The sequence below is a fragment of the Somniosus microcephalus genome, chromosome 3, assembly GCF_052327205.1.
Source record: "Somniosus microcephalus isolate GS21.2 chromosome 3, FLI_Smic_1.0, whole genome shotgun sequence".
NCBI classification, from domain to species: domain Eukaryota; kingdom Metazoa; phylum Chordata; class Chondrichthyes; order Squaliformes; family Somniosidae; genus Somniosus; species Somniosus microcephalus.
In genome coordinates this window covers 186887692-186908246 of record NC_140989.1, presented here as the reverse complement: position 1 = coordinate 186908246, position 20555 = coordinate 186887692, and the positions used below count along the sequence as shown (strand labels likewise).

At 44.3% G+C, this 20555-nt stretch overlaps 1 protein-coding gene across 1 annotated transcript in view; it reads left to right on the top strand.

Moving 5' to 3' along the window:
• The window catches only part of LOC147121629 (cell cycle control protein 50A-like), a 48437-nt gene extending 28157 nt beyond the window's left edge, over positions 1–20280 (top strand). The window contains exons 4-7 of the mRNA XM_085982037.1: positions 3696–3783; positions 6486–6626; positions 9450–9659; positions 18634–20280. Coding sequence (XP_085838163.1) covers positions 3696–3783; positions 6486–6626; positions 9450–9659; positions 18634–18827 — 633 coding nt within the window. The 3' untranslated portion in view covers positions 18828–20280. The remainder of the gene's footprint in view (positions 1–3695; positions 3784–6485; positions 6627–9449; positions 9660–18633) is intronic.
• The last annotated feature ends 275 nt before the right edge of the window (positions 20281–20555 follow it).

Below are 20555 nucleotides of genomic sequence, written 5' to 3'. Positions count from 1 at the left end.
GTACTCTTTTTCAGTACTGTATACTGGTAATCTGGTTTAATTTATCTCAACGCAGAATTAAAAATACACAAGGATGGCTCTCTGGAAGCCGTTTTGATCCAAGGACGTAAGAGTTTGTGTGCATGTAGTTGATGAATATTCCCACATAAGAACATAAGAAATAGGAGCAGGAGTAGGCCAATCGGCCCCTCGAGCCTGGCTGATCCTAACCGCCAATCCACTATCACAGAACCATCTCCTGAATCTAACAGAATTAGACACACGAAATAGGAGCAGGATCAGGCTACATGGCCCCTGGGCCCGCTCCGCTACCCACAGGGCCATGACCGATCCAAACCTAGACTCATGTCCAAATTCCTGCCCGCTCCCCATAACCCTTAATTCCCTTTACTTCTAGGAAACTGTCTATTTCTGTTTTAAATTTATGTAATGATGTAGCTTCTACAGCTTTTTGGGGCAGCATATTCCATGGACCTACCACCCTCCTGAGTGAAGTAGTTCCTCCTCATCTCAGTTTTGAAAGAGCAGCCCCTTATTCTAAGACTAATGCCCCTAGTTCTAGTTTCACCCATCATCGGGAACATCCTCTCCGCATCCACCCGACCCAACCCCTTCACAATCTTATATGTTTCAATAAGATCGCCTCTCATTCTTCTGAACTCCAATGAGTAGAGTCCCAATCTACTCAACCTCTCCTCATATGTCCATCCCCTCATCCCCAGGATTAACCGAGTGAACCTTCTTTGTACTGACTCGAGAGCAAGTATGTCCTTTCTTAAGTATGGACACCAAAACTGTACGCAGTATTCCAGGTGTGGTCTCACCAATACCTTGTACAACTGAAGCAATACCTCCCTATTTTTATATTTTATCCCCCTAGCAATGAAAGCCAACATTCCATTGGCCTTCTTAATCACTTGCTGCACCTGCATACTAACCTTTTGAGTTTCGTGCACCAGGACCCCCAGATCCCTTTGTACTTCAGTACTTTCCAGTTTCTTGCCATTAAGATAATAACTTGCTCTACGATTTTTCCTGCCAAAGTGCATAACCTCACACTTTCCAGTATTGTATTCCATCTGCCAAATCTCTGCCCACTTACTTAGCCTGTCTATGTCCCCTTGCAGGTTTTTTATGTCCTCCTCACTCACTACTTTCCCTCCCATCTTAGTATCATCTGCAAACTTTGATATGTTACCCTCGGTCCCCTCCTCCAAATTGTTAATATAGATTGTAAAGAGTTAGGGACCCAGCACTGACCCCTGCGGAACACCACTAGTTACTGATTGCCAGTCTGTGAATGAACCATTTATCCCAACTCTCTGCCTTCTGTTAGATAGCCAATCCTCTATCCATGCCAGAATATTGCCCCCAATCCGGTGATTTTTTATCTTAAGCAATAATCTTTTGTGTGGCACCTTGTCAAATGCCTTTTGGAAGTCTAAATACACTACGTCCACTGGTTCCCCTTTATCCACTCTATACTTCCTCAAAGAACTCCAGCAAATTTGTCAAACATGACTTCCCCTTCATAAAACCATGCTGACTTTGTCCTATTAAATTATGATTATCCAAATGTCCTGTTAGTCTCCTTAATAATGGACTCCAAAATTTTACCTACCACAGATGTTAGGCTAACTGGTCTATAGTTTCCAGCCTTCTGTCTACTGCCCTTTTTAAATAAGGGTGTTACATTAGCAGTTTTCCAGTCTGCCGGGACCTTTGCCGAGTCCAGGGAGTTTTGGAAAATTATTACCAATGCATCCACAATCCCTACCGCCACTTCCCTCAAGACCCTAGGATGTAAGCCATCAGGTCCAGGTGATTTATCCACCTTGAGTCCCATTATTTTACCGAGTACCACTTCCTTAGTGATTTTGATCGTGTTTAGCTCCTCCCGCCCCCCCCCCCCCCTTTAGCCCCCTGTTTGTCCAGTGTTGGGATATTCTTAGTGTCTTCTACTGTAAAGACTGATGTAAAATATTCATTCAGTGTTTTTGCCATCTCCATATTTCCCAACGTTAATTTCCCGGTCTCATCCTCTAAGGGACCAACATTTACTTTAGCCACCCTTTTTCTTTTTATATAACTATAAAAACTCTTACTATCTGTTTTTATATCAGTTTGACAGTGTAGAAAATTACATATCCTTCGTTCAACACGCACGCACAACTGAATAGGCGTTTGTTAACAACCGCTGTTTATTAAGTCAACACTTGGATTTGGCTCCATTTGGTTACTTTATTTGTTGTTTGAGCATGAATGTCAAGAGTGGGTGCCTATTACTGTATATGGATTTCAACCTGCCATTTACACAATTGGAGCTGCTCTAGCCCTGGGCCGGGGGGCAGGGTGGGAAGGGGATAATGATCCAGTTCTCAATGCGTGGGTCTCTCACAGCCAACAGCAACCCCAATGTCAACTTCCCAGGTTTGCTAAGTCAGTTTTTTTACTGGGTCATCCAGCAAGTGGTCTTAGCAAATCCAAAAACTTTACATTGGAAGTGGCAGTGCTATCTTTTCTCTAAGGTAAATGCAAAAGCAGTATGAGAAACAATTCATTTATTACTAAGTGGCTCCAGTTCTTGACTAAAATGCCCAGTATTATTATGTGAACAGTAATGGTGTGAAATGTTTGTGCTATGTCCACTTGAACATTGAAGAATGCTCAAAAGGATAATTTATGATTTTGTGATTTCAAACATATTGGGGGGAAATTTTAACCTTAAAACACCGTGTGGGTTGGGGGTCTTGGGAGGTTAAAAGTGTTAAAAATCTGAATCCCGTCCTGAACCCGCCTCCAACCCACCCACTTCCAGTTTTAACGGAGATGGGGCGGGGTGGGCAGCCAAAACACTCCGAGGAGGCGGGTAGTCTATTTCGATATAATGAGACTGGAAGCCCCTGCTTTAACGTCCATTTTGAAATCGGGTTGAGCAGGCTTCATGAAACCTGCCAGCTAATGCAAGGTGAGGACTGCTGGATCCAGGAGGTAAGGATCCACTGTCCCTGCCTAACATTCCCCCCCCCCCCCCCAAATCATCCATAAATTTTAACTTATCCAAAACACAGCCAACCAAATCCGACCCTACACTAAATCCCACTTGCACAGTCCTATCCATCATCCATGTCCTTGTTGAGCTACAATGGCTACCTATCACATTAAGTTTAAAATGCTTGTCTTTACATCCTTCTATAGTCTCCTCTCCCCCATCCATCTCTGTAGCTTCTAGTCAAATTATCTGCTACCATTCTTTGATCTTCTGAATCTGCCCTTTCCTGCATCCTTCTCTTCATTTGCCCCACAGTTAATGGGAGAACCTTCAGCTGCTTTAACTTTGTTCTCTGGAACTCCCACCCTAAATATTTCCTCCTTTCTCCACCTTTAAAACTTCCTCAAAACATATTTTCGACCAAGCTTTCAGTCACCCCTCCTAATCCCTTCATCCATGGCTCAGCATCTGTTTCCTTAACTTTCCTTTATTGAAGCAGTTGGGATTTTTTTTACATTAAAAACGCAATAGAAATAATTCCATTTGACACGAAGATGGAAAAGAAAATGAACCCCATTACTTCACTTGGGTATCAATCTATAACTGAATTCTAGTTTAGGCTTCTTTACCATCTATTGTACAGGATTGTCTTTTTTTGCAATACCTACAGTCCTGTAATCTTAAATCCTATTTCCTCCCCCAGGAGCCCAGTAAGGAATGTGAGCCATATCGTACGTCTGATGGAAAGCCTATTGCCCCTTGTGGAGCTATCGCAAACAGTCTGTTTAATGGTATGTAAAAACCAAGTGCACTAGACCTTTGCTGAAAGAGCATAGAAAAAACAGGTTCTCTGGTTAGTGTTGGAGGAACCTGTAAATATACATCACTTCCTTGTGTTCGAGAGCGAGGTTAGTATACTACACTCAAGTACATGGCGGCCTGGTGGCACAGCATGCTACGACAAAGGAAGATTCAGACTCTGACTTATCTAGCCTACCTGAGGAAGTGAGCCACTTCCTTGGAATGAAAGTAAACGGTGAGTGAGGATGTATCCCGCATGTGCACTTCCCAATGGCATGGTTATAGAGCAGTGGAGCAAGTTGCTGATGCACTCTCTTAAGTTGCGGAATAGTGTTGGAAACCCCGAACCAGGATAGTATGTATTGTTTAAAAGTCTAAAGTGAATAACTCTCGATTGTTTATTTGAGTGAACAGAAAATCAAAATAAGGGGGCGACTGGGTTCTCAGTTGTTTTAAAAATAGTGAAGGTATTTTACTTTTCACCTGGTTATAGTTTTTGCTGTATTTGAGCTATCCCAACAAATATTCCAGTAGTTTTAAGAAATGGACAGTGGTATTCGGAAGGATGCGACCATCATAAAATAGTACAGTAAACTCTTGTTTAAACGGCACTTAATCATCCGGAATTCTTTAATAACTGGCAAAATAGATAACCGGTAATCTTGCCGTATCCATCCATTTTTCGTTTTTCCGAGTCCGAGTTTCCCGCGGTGGCTGAGTTAGTCAGTGGTTTTTATTTTTTTTGTTAAAAATTGCCTACCTCTTTGTTATCCAGAATTTTTCATCAACCGGCACCATCCCGTTCCCGTAGGTGCCGGATACGAAATAATTTATTGTACACAATTCAACTCCTGTGGTTTTGCTGATGGGAAAAATAAGAATGGCGTTTGACGTAACAGACTGCTTCTCTTGTCTCTAATTCTTTCCTCTGTGCGTGTCTCTCACCCATTTTATTGCATCACCTGTCTGTGAATCTTATTCCCATTCTTTGTCTTATTTTCTATCCGTCTGTCCTCTCTTCTGTATATTTCTCACTCTGCCTGTGTGTGTATATTACCGATTTAGTGATCTTCACAGAATCACAGAAACCCCACAGTGCAGATAGAGGCCATTTCGGCCCATCGAGCCTGCACCGACACATATCCCACCCGATCCCCGTAACCCCTACACCAACACATATCCCACCCTATCCCCGTAACCCCACGTATTTAATCCCCCTAACACTAAGGGTCAATTTATCATAGCCAATCAACCTAACCCGCACATCTTTGGACTGTGGGAGGAAACCGGAGCACCCGGAGAAAACCCACGCAAACACGGGGAGAATGTGCAAACTCCACACACAGTCACCCGAGGCCGGATTCGAACCTGGGTCCCTGGCGCTGTGAGGCAACAGTGCTAACCACTATGCCACCGTGCTGTATATTTTAACTTTTTTAAAGTCACAGGAGATGAACTTATACTGTTCTGTGATGGTTCAATCCATCTGAATACTGCTGTCCATTACCTGCTGAAAAACTGGTTATGCAAGAAGATAGATGGGCACCCAAGTACCTGGTCAGAGGGGGGGATCTGGGATGGGAAGGAAGAAGTTGGGGGTTGGGTGGAGAGAGGCCGCCTGGAAGATGCTGCAATGTGCACAGGTGTAAGAGAGTACAGAGTGCAGGCCTTGGTGGTAGCAGAAATGGTCTGAACACTGGGGGCAGGTCAAGCCTGGGAGGGAGCAGAGCAGTGTATAGACCTGGGAACCAATTGGGGAGGGAATTAGAACTGGAGTACTGGTGGCTCAGCAGGCCTGGGAGAGACTGGAGAAGTATCTTTTACCAGAGGCCTTGGAATTGGTTTGGGAGAGAGCAGAGGCCAGGCAAAGTGAATGAAACGCTGCGGTGTTGGATTAACAGGGACTGGGGAATTGTCATGGCGACTACAAAGGGGTCAAAAAAATGATCTAATGATCTGGTTCATATGGACCATTATTGATCTGATTGGTCTGCAGTGCCACGTGGTACACCTGAATCAGCAATGTTACAGGCTCACTAATATTCGATTTATAATATCACCATGATGTACAATTTTACAGACTACAAAATGTTTAAATAACTAAATCTAATTTGATTTCCTCCTTACCTCTTCTCTGCTGAAAGTTATGACTTGCTGGACTATCTCTAGTACCTTGTCCAGGTGCGCATCATTGATTCATGAGACAGGAGGGACAGTGAGTGTTGCTGAAATACTTAACCAGCAGCATCACAGCAAAGCTCAATCCTGACATCACCCACATTAACTTCCAGCAAGGGTCACTTTCGAATGCCCATTATCCCTGGCTGATTTATTCTTGTTTTGATGTCTAAGGGCAGCAGCAATGCTCCCTCCACTGCCCCAGCACCTGCCAGTGACTGAACATAGGGTCAGTCAGACTAGGTACATTTACCCACTGAGTTATTGAGGGGCATGTTATTTTGTCCAGACTTGATTCCACATTGTTTTCCAAATTTCTCAACAAATAAATTCCTGCGCTTGGCATTTTCTGTTGGCCCCCTCTCCAGTTTGCATGTTTTGTTGGCGAAATCCTGTTTTATACTTGACCTGATGCTCTGACAGGAGGGAGCAGTATTATGCTTTGATAACTGTCTTGTACAGTTGTTAATTTTTTCAGTATAACTTTCAGGTCTTTGACTGATTTTTGATTTAGATACTTTGAAACTGTACTACATGGACAATGGGACCCAAACTGAGATTCCTTTGATCAAAAAAGGCATTGCATGGTGGACAGATAAGAATGTCAAGTTCAGGAACCCAACTGGAAATTCCAATTTATCATCCACCTTTAAAGGTAATTTAACTTCAACACCATGGCTATATTTTTGATGAGATACAACATTTTTGTGTAATTCTACTCCGAAATCATTTCAAGTTAGTGAAAAGTTGATACGTATTACTGTTTAGCAGTGAAGTTTCTTGAATGCCCTGACTTTAACAGAATTAAAACCTTGTTTGCAAAATTGCTTTTAAGAGCAATTATATGTTTCACCTATAATTAAGAAATCAAGTAAATGGTACATGTGGGGAGGCGCTGCTAGCACACTTCTTTTACCTTTCCAAGGTTGAATATGATGGGATGTAGCCTAGTCTCTGTTGGCAGTAACTTGGTTGGTCTCAACCCAGTTCTTAGTAGGTGTGGGTTCACTGCGCAAAAAGATCTGTCAAATAGGAAAATTAGCATTAGACATAGAAACATAGAAGATAGGAGCAGGAGTAGGCCATTCGGCCCTTCGAGCCTGCTCCGCCATTCAACGAGATCATGGCTGATCATCCAAACCCTAGCACCCGGTCCCTACACCGACAGCCATCCCACCCAAGCCCTATCCCCGTAACCCCACATATTTAATCCCCCCTAACACTAAGGGTCAATTTATAAAAAATAAAAAAAAAAATTAAATTTTTTTTCTTACTCCGCACAAGGTTAGCAACTATGGTAAATGTCAATGCTACGCTGCTGCAGTAAGGGTTATTCTTCTGAAGTTGAGGAAGAATCCGAAATCAGTAACGTGAATTGAAGGTGGTTTAGCATGTTGAAGAGCATCAAGCCATTGCACCATCTGTTGATGGCCATTAGGTTGATTCCTAGCATAATAGGGTTGAATTATAAAAGACTGGAGAAATGTGGGCCAGTCAGCCTTGAAAGGAGGTGATAAGAGGGGACCTCATTTTCAAATAATAAATAGAATAGAAAAGTTCTGGAACATTGTTTCTAGCTAAACCATGACAGTGGGACAAGGAGTCACTGGTTCAAACTGAGATAAATTGAGTGTGATCAACATGTGGAATGAGCTTCCTGCCAGAATAGTAGATACAAAAATTCTAAAATCATTTACAAAATAAACACAAAGGTCTATAAGTTCTTTCTGAATGGAATAACTTAGATTGTGTTAAAAGGATTTCTTCATCTATCTTCATCTTAAGATCTTAGGAAAACATTTTGAATTTTGAAAAGTTTTTTTTTGGAAAATGTTGAATTAAATGCCCAAAGAAAAAGTACTAGGCAAACTAATGGGACTAAAGGTGGACAAGTCCTCTGGACCCGATGGCCTGCATTTTAGGGTCTTAAAAGAAGTGGCTGCAGAGATAGTGGATGCATTGATTGTAATTTACCAAAATTTCCTGGATTCTGGAAAGGTCCCAGCGGACTGGAAAACCGCAAATGTAATGCCCCTAGGAGGGGGACAGAAAGCAGGCAACTATAGACCAGTTAGCTTAACATCTATCATTGGAAAATGCTGGAGTCCATCGTAAAGGAAGGGGTAGCAGGACATTTAGAAAATCATAATATAGTCAAGCAGAGTCAGCATGGTTATATGAAAGGGAAATCATGTTTGACAAATTTGCTGGAGTTCTTTGAGGATGTAACGAGCAGGGTGGATAATGGGGAACCAGTAGATGTTGTGCATTTGGATTTCCAGAAGGCATTCGATAAGGTGCCACATAAAAGGTTACTACATAAGATAAGAGCTCACTGGGTTGGGGGTAATATCTTAGCTTGGATAGAGGATTGGCTAACTAACAGAAAACAGAGTCGGGATAAATGGGTCATTTTTAGGTTGGCAAACTGTAACTAGTGGGGTGGCGCAGGGATCAGTGCTCGGGCCTCAACTATTTACAATCTATATTAATGACTTGGATGAAGGAACCAAGTGTAATGTAGCCAAATTTGCTGATGATACAAAGATAGGTGGGAAAGCAAATTGTGTGGAGGACACAGAATCTCCAAAGGGATATAGATAGGCTAAATGAGTGGACAAAAATCTGGCAGATGGAGTATAATGTGGGAAAATGTGAGGTTATCCACTTTGGTAGGAAAAATAAAAAAGCAAATTATTATTTAAATGGGGAGAGATTACAAAATGCTGAGGTACAGAGGGATCTGGGGGTCCTTGTACATGAATCATAAAAAGTTAGGCAAATGGAATGTTGGCCTTTATTGCAATGGGAATGGAGTATAAAAGTAGAGAAATCCTGTTACAACTGTACAGGGCGTTGGTGAGACTACACCTGGAGTACTGCGTACAGTTTTGGACTCTTTATTTAAGAAAGGATATACTTGTATTGGAGGCAGTTCAAAGAAGGTTCACGAGGTTGATTCTGGAGATGAAGGGGTTGTCTTATGAGGAAAGGTTGAGCAGGTTGGGCCTATACTCATTGGAGTTTAGAAGAATGAGAGGGGATCTTATTGAAACATATAAGATTCTGAAGGGGCTTGACAGGGTAGATGAAGAGAGGATGTTTCCCCTCGTGGGGGAATCTAGAACTAGGGCATAATTTCAGAATAAGGGGGCACCCTTTTAAATTGGAAATGAGGAATTTCTTCTCTGAGGGTTGTGAATCTTTGGAATTCTCTTCCCCAGGGAGCTGTGGAGGCTGGGTCATTGAATATATTTAAGGTGGAGATACAGATTTTTGAAAAGTTAAGGGAGTCGAGGGTTATGGTTAGTGGGCAGGGAAGTGGAGTTGAGGCCAAGATCAGATCAGCCATGATCTTATTGAATGGCGGAGCAGGCGCGAGGGACCAAATGACCACCTCCTGCTCCTACGTCATATGTTCTATTCAGTTAGTGGAACTGGTCAAGTAATATAACGTTGTTTTCGGAATACATTACAGATACTACAAAACCTGTGAACTGGCCAAAGCCAGTGTATGAACTGGATCCAACTGATAACGAAAACAATGGATTCATCAATGAAGATTTCATTGTGTGGATGCGTACTGCAGCTTTACCCACTTTTCGCAAGCTATACAGGCTTATTGAGAAGAAGGACACATTGACCCCTACGCTTCAGCATGGAAATTATACGTTGCATGTTACCTACAGTATCCTTCATTTATATACACAAAAGATTCCATCTGTTTCTCATTTTCATTTTCCCCCTGAAGTCCTATCCAGGATCACTACTTTGAATACCGATCCCTGTTTATTTAAGTATCGGTCTCATACATATGGATTTATTTTCTTACAACAGTCGAATGTTTGCAGCTCCAGGCAAAAAAAAACTGCGTGTGGTGCCTTTTGTTATCATTGCAAATCGGCTCACATTTTTTATTGGATTACGCTGATCAGTGGGAAGGTAAAGGAATATAAAAGTTGTATCAGCAATTATAGGCCTGAAATTATAGGCCTGCCAATACTTATTAGTAAAACTGTAGCAGATTAAGGGGGTTATTTTGGGGAAAGGGTGAAAACAGGCGCTCAATGTGTGCTGTGCTAATAAGACACTCCTGTTTGAAAGTCTGTATTTAGCGCACACTTTTTGGGCTAATTGGTGATTGCCATGATTTAAACGTGCCTAAAGGTGCTAAAACAGAGACATGTGTGTTTAGCATACAAGTGCTGATTAGAAGCAATTTTCATGGAGCGGTGTATGTAACCTTCATGCACGTACTTCCACTGAAGGTGTGGGGTGCGCTGGCTGGCAGACAAGCGACTGTTGCAGGATGGCTCGGAGTGAGAGCGCCCAGGTTCATGGATGTGGCACTGGAGGTCCAGAGGATGAGGGATGCCCTGTACATGTAGGGGGGGGAAGGAGACCACAGCTAATGCAGCGCATGTGGGAGATCATCACCCAGGAGGTCACAGTCAGGAGCCCTGCCCCAGGACATGGCTCCGGTGCTGCGAGAAATCTAGCGACTTGACGTGAGCAGTTAAGGTAAGATCACATTTCACAAACACACTTCTCAATAACTGCACCGTCACCAGCATCACAATCTCAACACACTGCATCCACCATCTAACTATACACTGACATTCACACACCCCACACTATTGCATCCTTCACAGGCTCTACTCACGCCTCAGACACATCGCACAGCTCATCAACCATGTGAGGCATCACACACGCACAAAAATACCTGTCAATACTCATTCACAATCACTTTCTCTTCCAGGACAAGATAGCAAATTACAGGCGGCAGTAGGACCTGACCGGGAGAGGGGCAGCACACCTGCATGAGATCACTCCACTTGAGGTAGTGCTGCTGTAATCGGGAGGGGAATGGCAGATCCTGTGGCCAAAGGCAGAGCAGGGGGCATCTCTCCTAGAGGTGTGTGGCCACTCCAGCTTCCTCACAGGTCCACAACTATTCCTGCTGATCCCTAATTCCTCAAACGTATCCTCACTCCCAAGCTCCATACGGTCTCGTCACGCACATATCCTCCTATAGTGGCCACACACTGTACCTGAATCCGTCTAGCTTTATAGTTGCAGACTCTCTGGGGCAAGATCCAGCTCCCGCTACACTACCCCCACCCGCCCCCCCCCCCCCCCCCCGCGCTCTGCGCAGGAACTGGAAGCAGAGCAAGAGCCAACTGCCCCCCCCCCCCCCCCCCCCCGGAGCGAGGAAGATGGCACTGCATCAATTGCTACCACTGTCGCAGGCACCAGCTCAGAGACCAGCACCATGTGCAATGTAGAGGCTAGGGTAGAAGAGGATCATCACATAGAAGGCATGGGTCACTAGTGTGCAGCAGGCATGCCGGGTGGAAGGGACACCACAGGTGCCGACACATGCAAGGTCACATACTAGTTCTGCTGTAGAGCAGTCAGACGAGGACCTCGCAGGGCTAAGCTTCAGAAGAAGGCTGATGGGTCTGACAAATCAAATGCCTACTCAATGGACAGCCCTTTTTAAAAATTCGTTCCTGGGATGTGGGCATCGTCGGCAAGGCCAGCATTTATTGCCCATCCCTAATTGCCCTTGAGAAGGTGGTGGTGAGCTGCCTTCTTGAACCGCTGCAGTCCGTGTGGTGAAGGTACTCCTACAATGCTGTTAGGGAGGGAGTTCCAGGATTTTGACCCAGCGACGATGAAGGAATGACTATATACTTCCAAGTCAAGATGGTGTGCAACTTGGAGGGGAACTTGCAGGTGATGGTGTTCCCATGCATCTACTGTCCTTGTCTTTGTCCTTCTAGGTGGAAGAGGTCGAGGGTTTGGGAGGTGCTGTCGAAGAAGCCTTGGTGAGTTGTTGCAGTGCACCATGTTGATGCTACCCACTGCAGCCATAGTGCGCCGGTGGTGGAGGGAGTGAATGTTTAAGGTGGTGGATGGGGTGCCAGTCAAGGGGGCTGCTTTGTCCTGGATGGTGTCGAGCTTCTTGAGTGTTGGAGCTGCACTCATCCAGGCAAATGGAGAGTATTTCATCACACTCCTGACTTGTGCCTTGTCGATGGTGGAAAGACTTTGAGGAGTCAGGAGGTGAGACACTCACTGCAGAATACCCAGCCTCTGACTTGATCTTGTTGCCACAGTATTTATGTGGCTGGTCCAGTTAAGTTTCTGGTCAATGGTGACCCCCAAGATGTTGATGGTGGGAGATTCAGCGATGGTAATGCCGTTGAATGTCATGTGGCAGTGGTTAGACTCTTGCTTGTTGGAGATAGTCATTGCCTGGCACTTGTGTGGCACGAATGTTACTTGCCGCTTATCAGCCCAAGCCTGAATATCGTCCAGGTCTTGCTGCATGCGGGCATGGACTGCTTCATTATCTGAAGAGTTGCGAATGAAACTGAACACTGTGCAGTCATCAGCGAACATCCCCACTTCTGACCTTATGATGGAGGGAAGGTCATTGATGAAACAGCTGAAGATGATTGAGCCTAGGACACTGCCCTGGCAGACCCGAAACTGAGCATCAGTGACCAGGTTATGGGTGAGTAAATGCCGCTTGATAGCACTGTTGACGTCTCCTTCCATCACTTTGCTGATGATTGAGAGTAGACTGATGGAACGGTAATTAGCCGGATTGGATTTGTCCTTTTTGTGGACAGAACATACCTGGGCAGTTTTCCACGTTGTTGGGTAGATGTCAGTGTTGCAGCTGTACTGGAACAGCTTAGCTAGAGGTGCGGCTAGTTCTGGAGTGCAAGTCTTCAGCACAACAGCTGGGATGTTGTCGGGGGCCCATAGCCCTTGCTGTATCCAGTATGTTCAGCTGTTTCTTGATATCACGTGGAGTGAATCGAATTGGCTGAAGACTGGCTTCTGTGATGGCATGGACCTCGGGTGGAGGCCGATATGGATCATCCATTCTGCACTTCTGGCTGAAGAGGGTTGCAACGCTTCAGCCTATCCTTTTGCACTCACGTGCTGGGCTCTGTCGTCATTGAGGATGGAGATATTCATGGAGCCTCCTCCCGTTAGTTGGTTAATTGTCCACCACCATTCATGGCTGGATGTGGCAGGACTCTAGAGCTTTGATCCGATCTGTTGATTGTGCGATTGCTTAGCCCCTTCTATAGCATGCTGCGTCTGCTGTTTAGCATGCATGTAGCCCTGTGTTGCAACTTCCCCAGGTTGGCACCTCATTTGTAGGTATGCCTGGTGCTGCTCCTGGCATGCTCTTCTGCACTCCTCATTGAACCAGGGTTGGTCCCCTTGCTCGATGATGATGGTAGAGTGAGTGATATGCCTGGCCATGAGGTTACAGATTGTGGTGGAATATTATTCTGCTGCTGCTGATGGCCCACAGTGCCTTATGGATGCCCAGTTTTGAGCTGCTAGATCTGTTTTGAATCTATCCCATTTAGCACAGTGGTAGTGCTAAACAACACGATGGAGGGTGTCCTCAGTGCGAAGACGGGACTTTGTATCCACAAGCACTGTGCGGTGGTCACTAGCCTGCTGAAAGCTTGGGAGTCGTGGCTAGGGGGATGTGCCTCCACGTTGGCCTGTGGCTTGACGCAGAGCCTGGACCCCAGTTTGGAGAGACCGGCCAATTCCAGCCAGCGATCTATGGAGCCTGACATCATGCAGTGTCTTTTGACTGAGGTCGCAGCTTCCATGGAACGACAAAGTGCTGCAGTGGAAGCTCGGGCAGTTACCATGGTGGCTCTGTTCTCCTCGGTTGAAAGGGGCTTATGGGGTGTCTCAGATGCCCAGAGATCTGTCCTCCACCAGATCACTGGCCAGGCTGAACAGAGATCCTGGGGTAGCAGGAACCTACTAGCCTCTCTCCAGATGTCAGCATTCCTGCTCCCTCCTGCGCCACTCCACCATTGGTCTTGCCAGGCGGCCCAGACTGCTCAAGCCCATGTTGAGATGGTGCAGTCTGAGGCGAAGGCCTAACGGCTCACAGCCTCTCAAGGGTGTCCCAGAAGGACATCTGAACTGCCCTCTTCAGATTCTCAGCAGCCTCCACCTCGCCTGCTGCTGCCCCTAGGGTTACACTTTGTAGAAGCCCCAGAGCAGGCAAGAGCTCTTATACCACAGCCCCATAGGGTTTGCACCAGGGTGAATAGTTTAATATTTGTAAGTGCTGTTGGTTGTGTAATGTTTCCCTTGTTTGTTTTTGATGTTGATAAAGAGTGATGATGGTATTTGGGTAGTAGTGGAATTGGTATTTTTTATTGTGGTCTTCATCGGGAAGGAAGGGGTTGAAAGGATTGAATGCAGATGATGGACTTCCTGATGGATCTTTAGTCGTGGAAGGTAAGCATGTGGCCACACTGCTCCGGAGTCTGATGGTGGAGGAGGTCTCTGAAAACCGCTCTTCAAATAGATGGCAGCGAGCATTCCTCCCAGGTGTGGGCCGTCTACCTGGAAAACTCTGGTGCTCCCCCCTGGTCCCCCTCCTCTTCCTCTCGCACAATTGCTGATGGTAACAGCTGGTGTCGCATGATGGCAGATTGTGGAGCATGCAGCAAGTCACGAATCTGGAGACCGCCTCGGCCGAGTACTGCAAGGCACCTTCTGACCGGTCATGGCATCTAATGTGTCCCAGAAAGTCTCCCAGTGTGTCTCAAAAGTCCTCTTCAAACGCAGTGTACTTAGTTAATCTCCAGCAGCAAGTGAGCAGTGCATGGCTTTAAGTAACACTCAGCAACAACTTCTTTTACTCCTGTTCAGCTGGTCGCTGTTGGGCGAGGTTGTTAATTGAAGTGCTGCCCACCAGAATGCCGTGCAGCCTCTTTAATGAGCGCTCACAGGCAATTTAATTGTCAATCAGCACATAACGATCCTCCGGGTGACTGTTCCAACTGTGTGCTTCAACTCCTTTACCAGGATGGTGTCTTGTGCTAAACCGGCATCGCAGCTTAAGACTCCATCTTGGCTACCTCTGAGACTCTTTAGTACCTAAAGTATCCAGGGGAAATCGCCCCCTAAGTGTCTAGTGGAAGAACAATTCACAGATTAAATTGGGCATCCGTGCTCAAATGAAAAGGAATTTTGGAAGTCAGTCCATTTAAAGTTACAGTATTTTTATTGCATTTTACACTTGTAGATAGGGCTTTGTCCCAATATTATCCAGAACAGCTTACATTGTGATTTAATCTCAAATATAAAACAAGATAATAACCATAGATCATTTTGTAAGCCACGGTATTACTTATCAAGAGCAGGTCCTTTTTGCACATCAGAATTGTGGACAGAGGGATATGTTACAGTTTGCATGTAATTTTCTTTCTCTAATTCCATGAAGAATTTTCTCCTGTCATCTTGTGACAAGAGGGCAAGGTTTTCATATCTTTTTCCCTCGCCCTCCATTAGTACCACTTTTAAGATGGACAACAGGTACTTGCTGGTTTGGCCTCTGGTGTGGACTCCTTGCTGTGCAACAGCAGTTTAAATTTGGATATCCTGCATTGGGGCACAGAGTAGAAAGTATGCTAGTACATTGCAACCCCCAATGCACTGCTGTATGGTGGTCAAGTGGTTCCCCACAGGGTTCCTTTGAGAACCTACTGTTCTCTTTACTTGTGCATGGGAGACTTCAGGAATAGAAATGAGAGAGCTTACAATGACTGCTTTTCTTCTTGCCGGCCTACCACCTTTCACCCTCTTTAAATTTGAGCTCATCCAAAACTCCAGCTGCCTGTATCCTAAGTCACACCATGTCCCATTCACCCATTACCCCTGTGCTCACTCCCGGTCTGGCACCACCTCGAATTTTAAAATCCTCATCCTTGTTTTCAAATCCCTCTGCGACCTCGCCTATTCCTATCTCTGTAACCCCTCTAGCCTTACAACCAATGTTCCCGTTAATTTTTTTTGGGTGCGCGGCCCATTCAAATTACCATGTGTTGTTCAGCAAGCTGCATAGCCGCGCAGCTTAAAAGGACTATTGCTTACAACCTTCCGAGATCCCTGGGCTCCTCCAATTCTGGCCTGTTGCGCATCCTCAATTTTTATCGGTCTACCATTGGCGATTGTGCCTTCAGTTTTCTAAGCTCTGTAATTCCTTCCCATAACTACTCTCTCCTTTTAAGATGTCCCTTAAAACCTACCTCTTTGACCAAGCTTATGGTCACCTGTCCTAATATCTCCTTATGTGGCTCAATGTCACATTCTGATTGATGAGACTCCTGTGAAGTGCCTTGGAACATTTTATTACGTTAAAGGCGCTATATAAATACAAGCTGTTTCTTTTGCATATGAATAAGCTCTAACTATAGAAACAATGTTCTGCAAAGCCCCAACACCTATTTTGTAAACTTAAAATGCGCACCTGTCCTATATTGTGATTGTGGACACACATTAGGGGAGCTCTTGCTGAATTGTATTTGCGGAGTTTTGGTTAAAACTTGAATTATGCTGCTCCAAATAAGACCTACATTAAAGCACATTGTCAATTTGCTATTTGAAAAAGACAGTTAATGATTTTTTGCTAAACATTCTAGAACTGTCATTAAATTTGCAATTGCATATTCATGGAGAGCTATGAACGCTTGTCTGTGAAGAGTGTTACACAGAACTGATGTTTTTTGCTAATGATGTGTAACCTACTTACATGGGTGGACGACGGGGTCCCAGGGCAGCAGCTGCCCCGATTATTTTTTTGAGGCCCAGAGGGACTCTCCAAAAATAATTTCAAACTTGCCTTTGCAGTGCCTCTTCGGCTTTATCACCCCTGGAACTGAACAGGGCATGCATGGCGCACGCCTAACCAGTTCCAATTTAAAACCGCTGTCTGAGTTGGGCACCTAGCGGAAGGCCCCTTTAAAAATGGCACTAGCCGTAGCTGTCGGGGTTAATGGGGCGATAAGGCTACCCACTCCATTTTAAGGCCAATTCTGCACCGTTCACACCAGGTGCAACGTGTTTAAAATCAACCCCATTGAGGTTTTTTTTCAAAAAGGACCTGTTGCAGAGATTTGGTACTGCAGAAATGTTGCTTGAAAGTGAGGGCAGTTTTTTTCTCCTCTCCCGCAGATCGAAACTGCTTGGAATCTTCAAGATGTTGTGTTCACTCAGAGGAAAATGAGAACGTGCTGTTCAGTATAATGCTGGTTATTGGTGGCTTTTGTGCTGGGCTCCAAATTGGAAAATAACGCATTCAGATTTGACTGGCATTTGCAATCTCTTCCTTTATGTCAACCATTTTATTGAACATCAATTCGGCGAACCTTTCTGGAGTAGCAGGGAGAGGTTAGAGCGAGAAAGGAATGGAAAAACCTTCAAAATGTGCATCTCCGTTTAAGCTAATCAAAGTCTCTGCTAACCGCAACTGAAGTGATATAAAAACAAATTCCACAACCTGCATTCATATAACGCACACTTTTCTCAGTCCGGGCCTGTGCTTGTGTGGAGAACGTTACCTTTGAACATAAGAAGTAGGAGCAGGAGTAGGCCATATGGCCCCTCGGGCCTGCTCTGCCATTCAATAGGATCATGGCTGATCCGAACCTAGACTCACATCCACTTCCCCGCCCGCTCCCCGTAACCCCTAATTCCCTTATCAGCTAGGAAACTGTCTATCTCCGTTTTAAATTTATTTAATGTCGCAGCCTCCACAGCTCTCTGAGGCAGCAAACTCCATAGATTTGCCACCCTCTGAGTGAAGAAGTCCCTCCCCATCCCAGTCCCGAAACGGCACCCCCTATTCTAAGACCATGCCCCCCCAGTTCCAGTCTCGCCCACCAGTGGAAACATCCTCCCCACATCCACCCGATCAAGCCCCCCCCCCCACAATCCTACATGTTTCGACAAGATCGCCTCCCACTCCTCCGAACTCCAATGAGCAGAGGCCCATTTAGGGCGGTGTGTAAGATTACAATATTGAGGGAAGTGTAAAGGGAATGAACAATAGTAGCTGCACTAAGCATGATTACAATTCACAAGTGGTGCAACATGCCAAATTACCTGGGGAATAAAGACAGCTGGTGAGAAAGCCGAATCTTAATTTTTCAAATGAAAGCTAAACTGCTGTGATTCTTGTGTATCAGCAGGTGGAATTAGAGTCTATAACCCAACCAATGATGGAACTGATTTTGAAAAATGGAATATGTCATGAAATACTACACGAATACTCAACAGGCTGCTGCACTATAAGGTTTCTGCTTTGTTCCCAGGTCTGTGCTGAGTTAGCTGATCAGTTGGGGTGCTGCAGTTCACTTAAGCCAGACTTCCCTCCTAACCCCTCTCAGTGACAACTGCTGGAAAGTACCCCAGTGTCGATATTGAGTGAGGACAGGATTGGGTTTGGATTTAATAACCTCCATGGTCAAATAGCAGCGGTTAGGCACTTACCCTGAAGGGAAGGATAAAAAATCTGGTGGTGCAACCCCATACTGCATCTGTGTACTACAGAGTGACCTGTTAGTGTAGCACTGCAGAAAGCTGATCTATGAGCATAGAAATGTGTGGTGCAGAATGATGTAGGACAAAGGTTTTTTTTATTAAATTTTGATCTAAGGTATTTTCAGTGTTCAAAAGTAAGCTGAGCACAAGTCCGTTCAAGTAAGCAGCATTTAAGAGAACTTCTTAAAATGAGGTCAGTAAATTAACCAATGATCAAGAAGTGAATGTTTTAAGTTAAAACACAATGCATAGTCTTCCTATACTGTGTTCAGATTACCCAGTGCGCAGCTTTGATGGCCGTAAAAGAATGATCTTGAGCACCATTTCTTGGATGGGAGGAAAGAATCCATTCCTGGGGATCGCTTACATCACTGTTGGCTCCATCTGCTTCTTTCTGGGAGTTGTACTACTGATCATCCACCACAAATATGGGAACCGCAACACCAGCGCTGACATTCCTAATTAGTTGTGTCTATGCAGCAGACTAACTGCATGTCCATCCGTCGAGAGTTTCTGATGTGTGATGAAGCTTTAGGAAACTCTTAGCAGGCGACTCCAATTATTGTACATGGTGAGATTTGACTCTGTCTTCAGTGTGTTGTCAGTATCTGATGTCTTCCCAAATATACTAAGAATTGATTTTGATTTGCAAGTGAAGCAGTGCAGTGCAAAATTGTTTGATCACTTTTTTTACAACCTAAGCGAATGGCTATAAGTTTTAAATTCTGTGCATATGGGTGTTAATATTCTTGGAGGTATAAATCACTTAATATTTCTTGAACAAAGGTAAAATTTAAATGCACTCTTGCTTTTTCTTGCCACCCAGAAATTAAATGTTAATGTACTGTGCAAGCTCAGCTAAGGATCTAAGGAGACCCACAGGTTATTTCCTGTGCATGATAAGTACTCCCCCCAGCATTAACAAACTGGCCAGTTCAGGTTAATGCTTAGTATCAGTATCAACACCAATGGTCGAATGCATAAATAATGGGCAAAATGTCTTATTTTTAGTTCCCATAGAGAATTGTTTTGCCTCTTCCTGTGAACGTTTGCTCCAATTATTTTGCTTACAATGCATTCACATTACATGTAAAAAAATAAGTAACCAGTTGGAAATTGAGGTTTATGGGGATCTGATATGGATCAACTTTAATATTCCAATTCAAAATGTTACAGAACATAAGATTATTTTATGCTATAAAGCAGTTTCAAATTATGCTGATTTTCCAAAGTCCAATACCCAGTATTCTCGGTAATACCTTTCTAGACCAACCAATCTGTCTGCAGATGATGTGTTTCAGCAGGCAGGGCAGACAAAAGCTTTCTGTTGAAAAGGGAGTAAACAGAGTTTAGCCACTTAGCAGTTGTAACTGTTGCAGTCTGTGGTGTTAAACATCCCTTATATTTCTATTATATTACAAAGCATTGGGGGAGTGAGTATGTTTCTGTTTTGGGAGGGGAATCCTCAGTCAAGTATTTGGTGGGGGTGGGGGGAATATAAACTTTGATTTGGGAGCCAAGTCTAAGTTTTGTCAGTTGTAATTTATTGTTGGTATGTAAATGATATTACTGGTATGAAAATAGATGTCTGGCTTTAAGCAGCACAGTGTTGCTTTATTTTGTGCAGGGGGGGGGGGGGGGGGAGTTTTTGTTTCTCTTACTGAAGAATTAGTAACTAAATAATCTACTTTCTAGCTCCTGCTTTTTGGTGTGTTGTGCAACATTCTGCTCGGTAGGTTGAAAAATGGAAGTATTTTTTGGGGGGGCGGTGGGGGGGAATGAATATGATACGCTTAAGAATGCACACAGCACAGCACACACCAGTCATGCCACATTGGATTGTTTGAGTACTGCCCCAGCTATTGTTGGAAAAATGCATGTGTAATATGAATGAATGTAATTAAAGTTTATTTATCACACTTTTGAAAATGGGTGCATTTTTAAAATATTGTTGCATAGGTATAACCTGATGTAATTAAGTTGTTTCTAAAGCCTCTCGGAGTTTGCTTTGGTCATTGCCAGTTTCATTAAAGATCTTTTCAGATGATTTATACACTCAATCTTTATGACACGGCTTGCTAATACCTTTTTCAAGATCTTATTATTCTACGTTACTGGTTTCTGTCAGAACTTAGAAAATAGTGGATCACAGGTGCTTAAATATTTAGAAAATTTTAATCCAATCTGTGTTTCA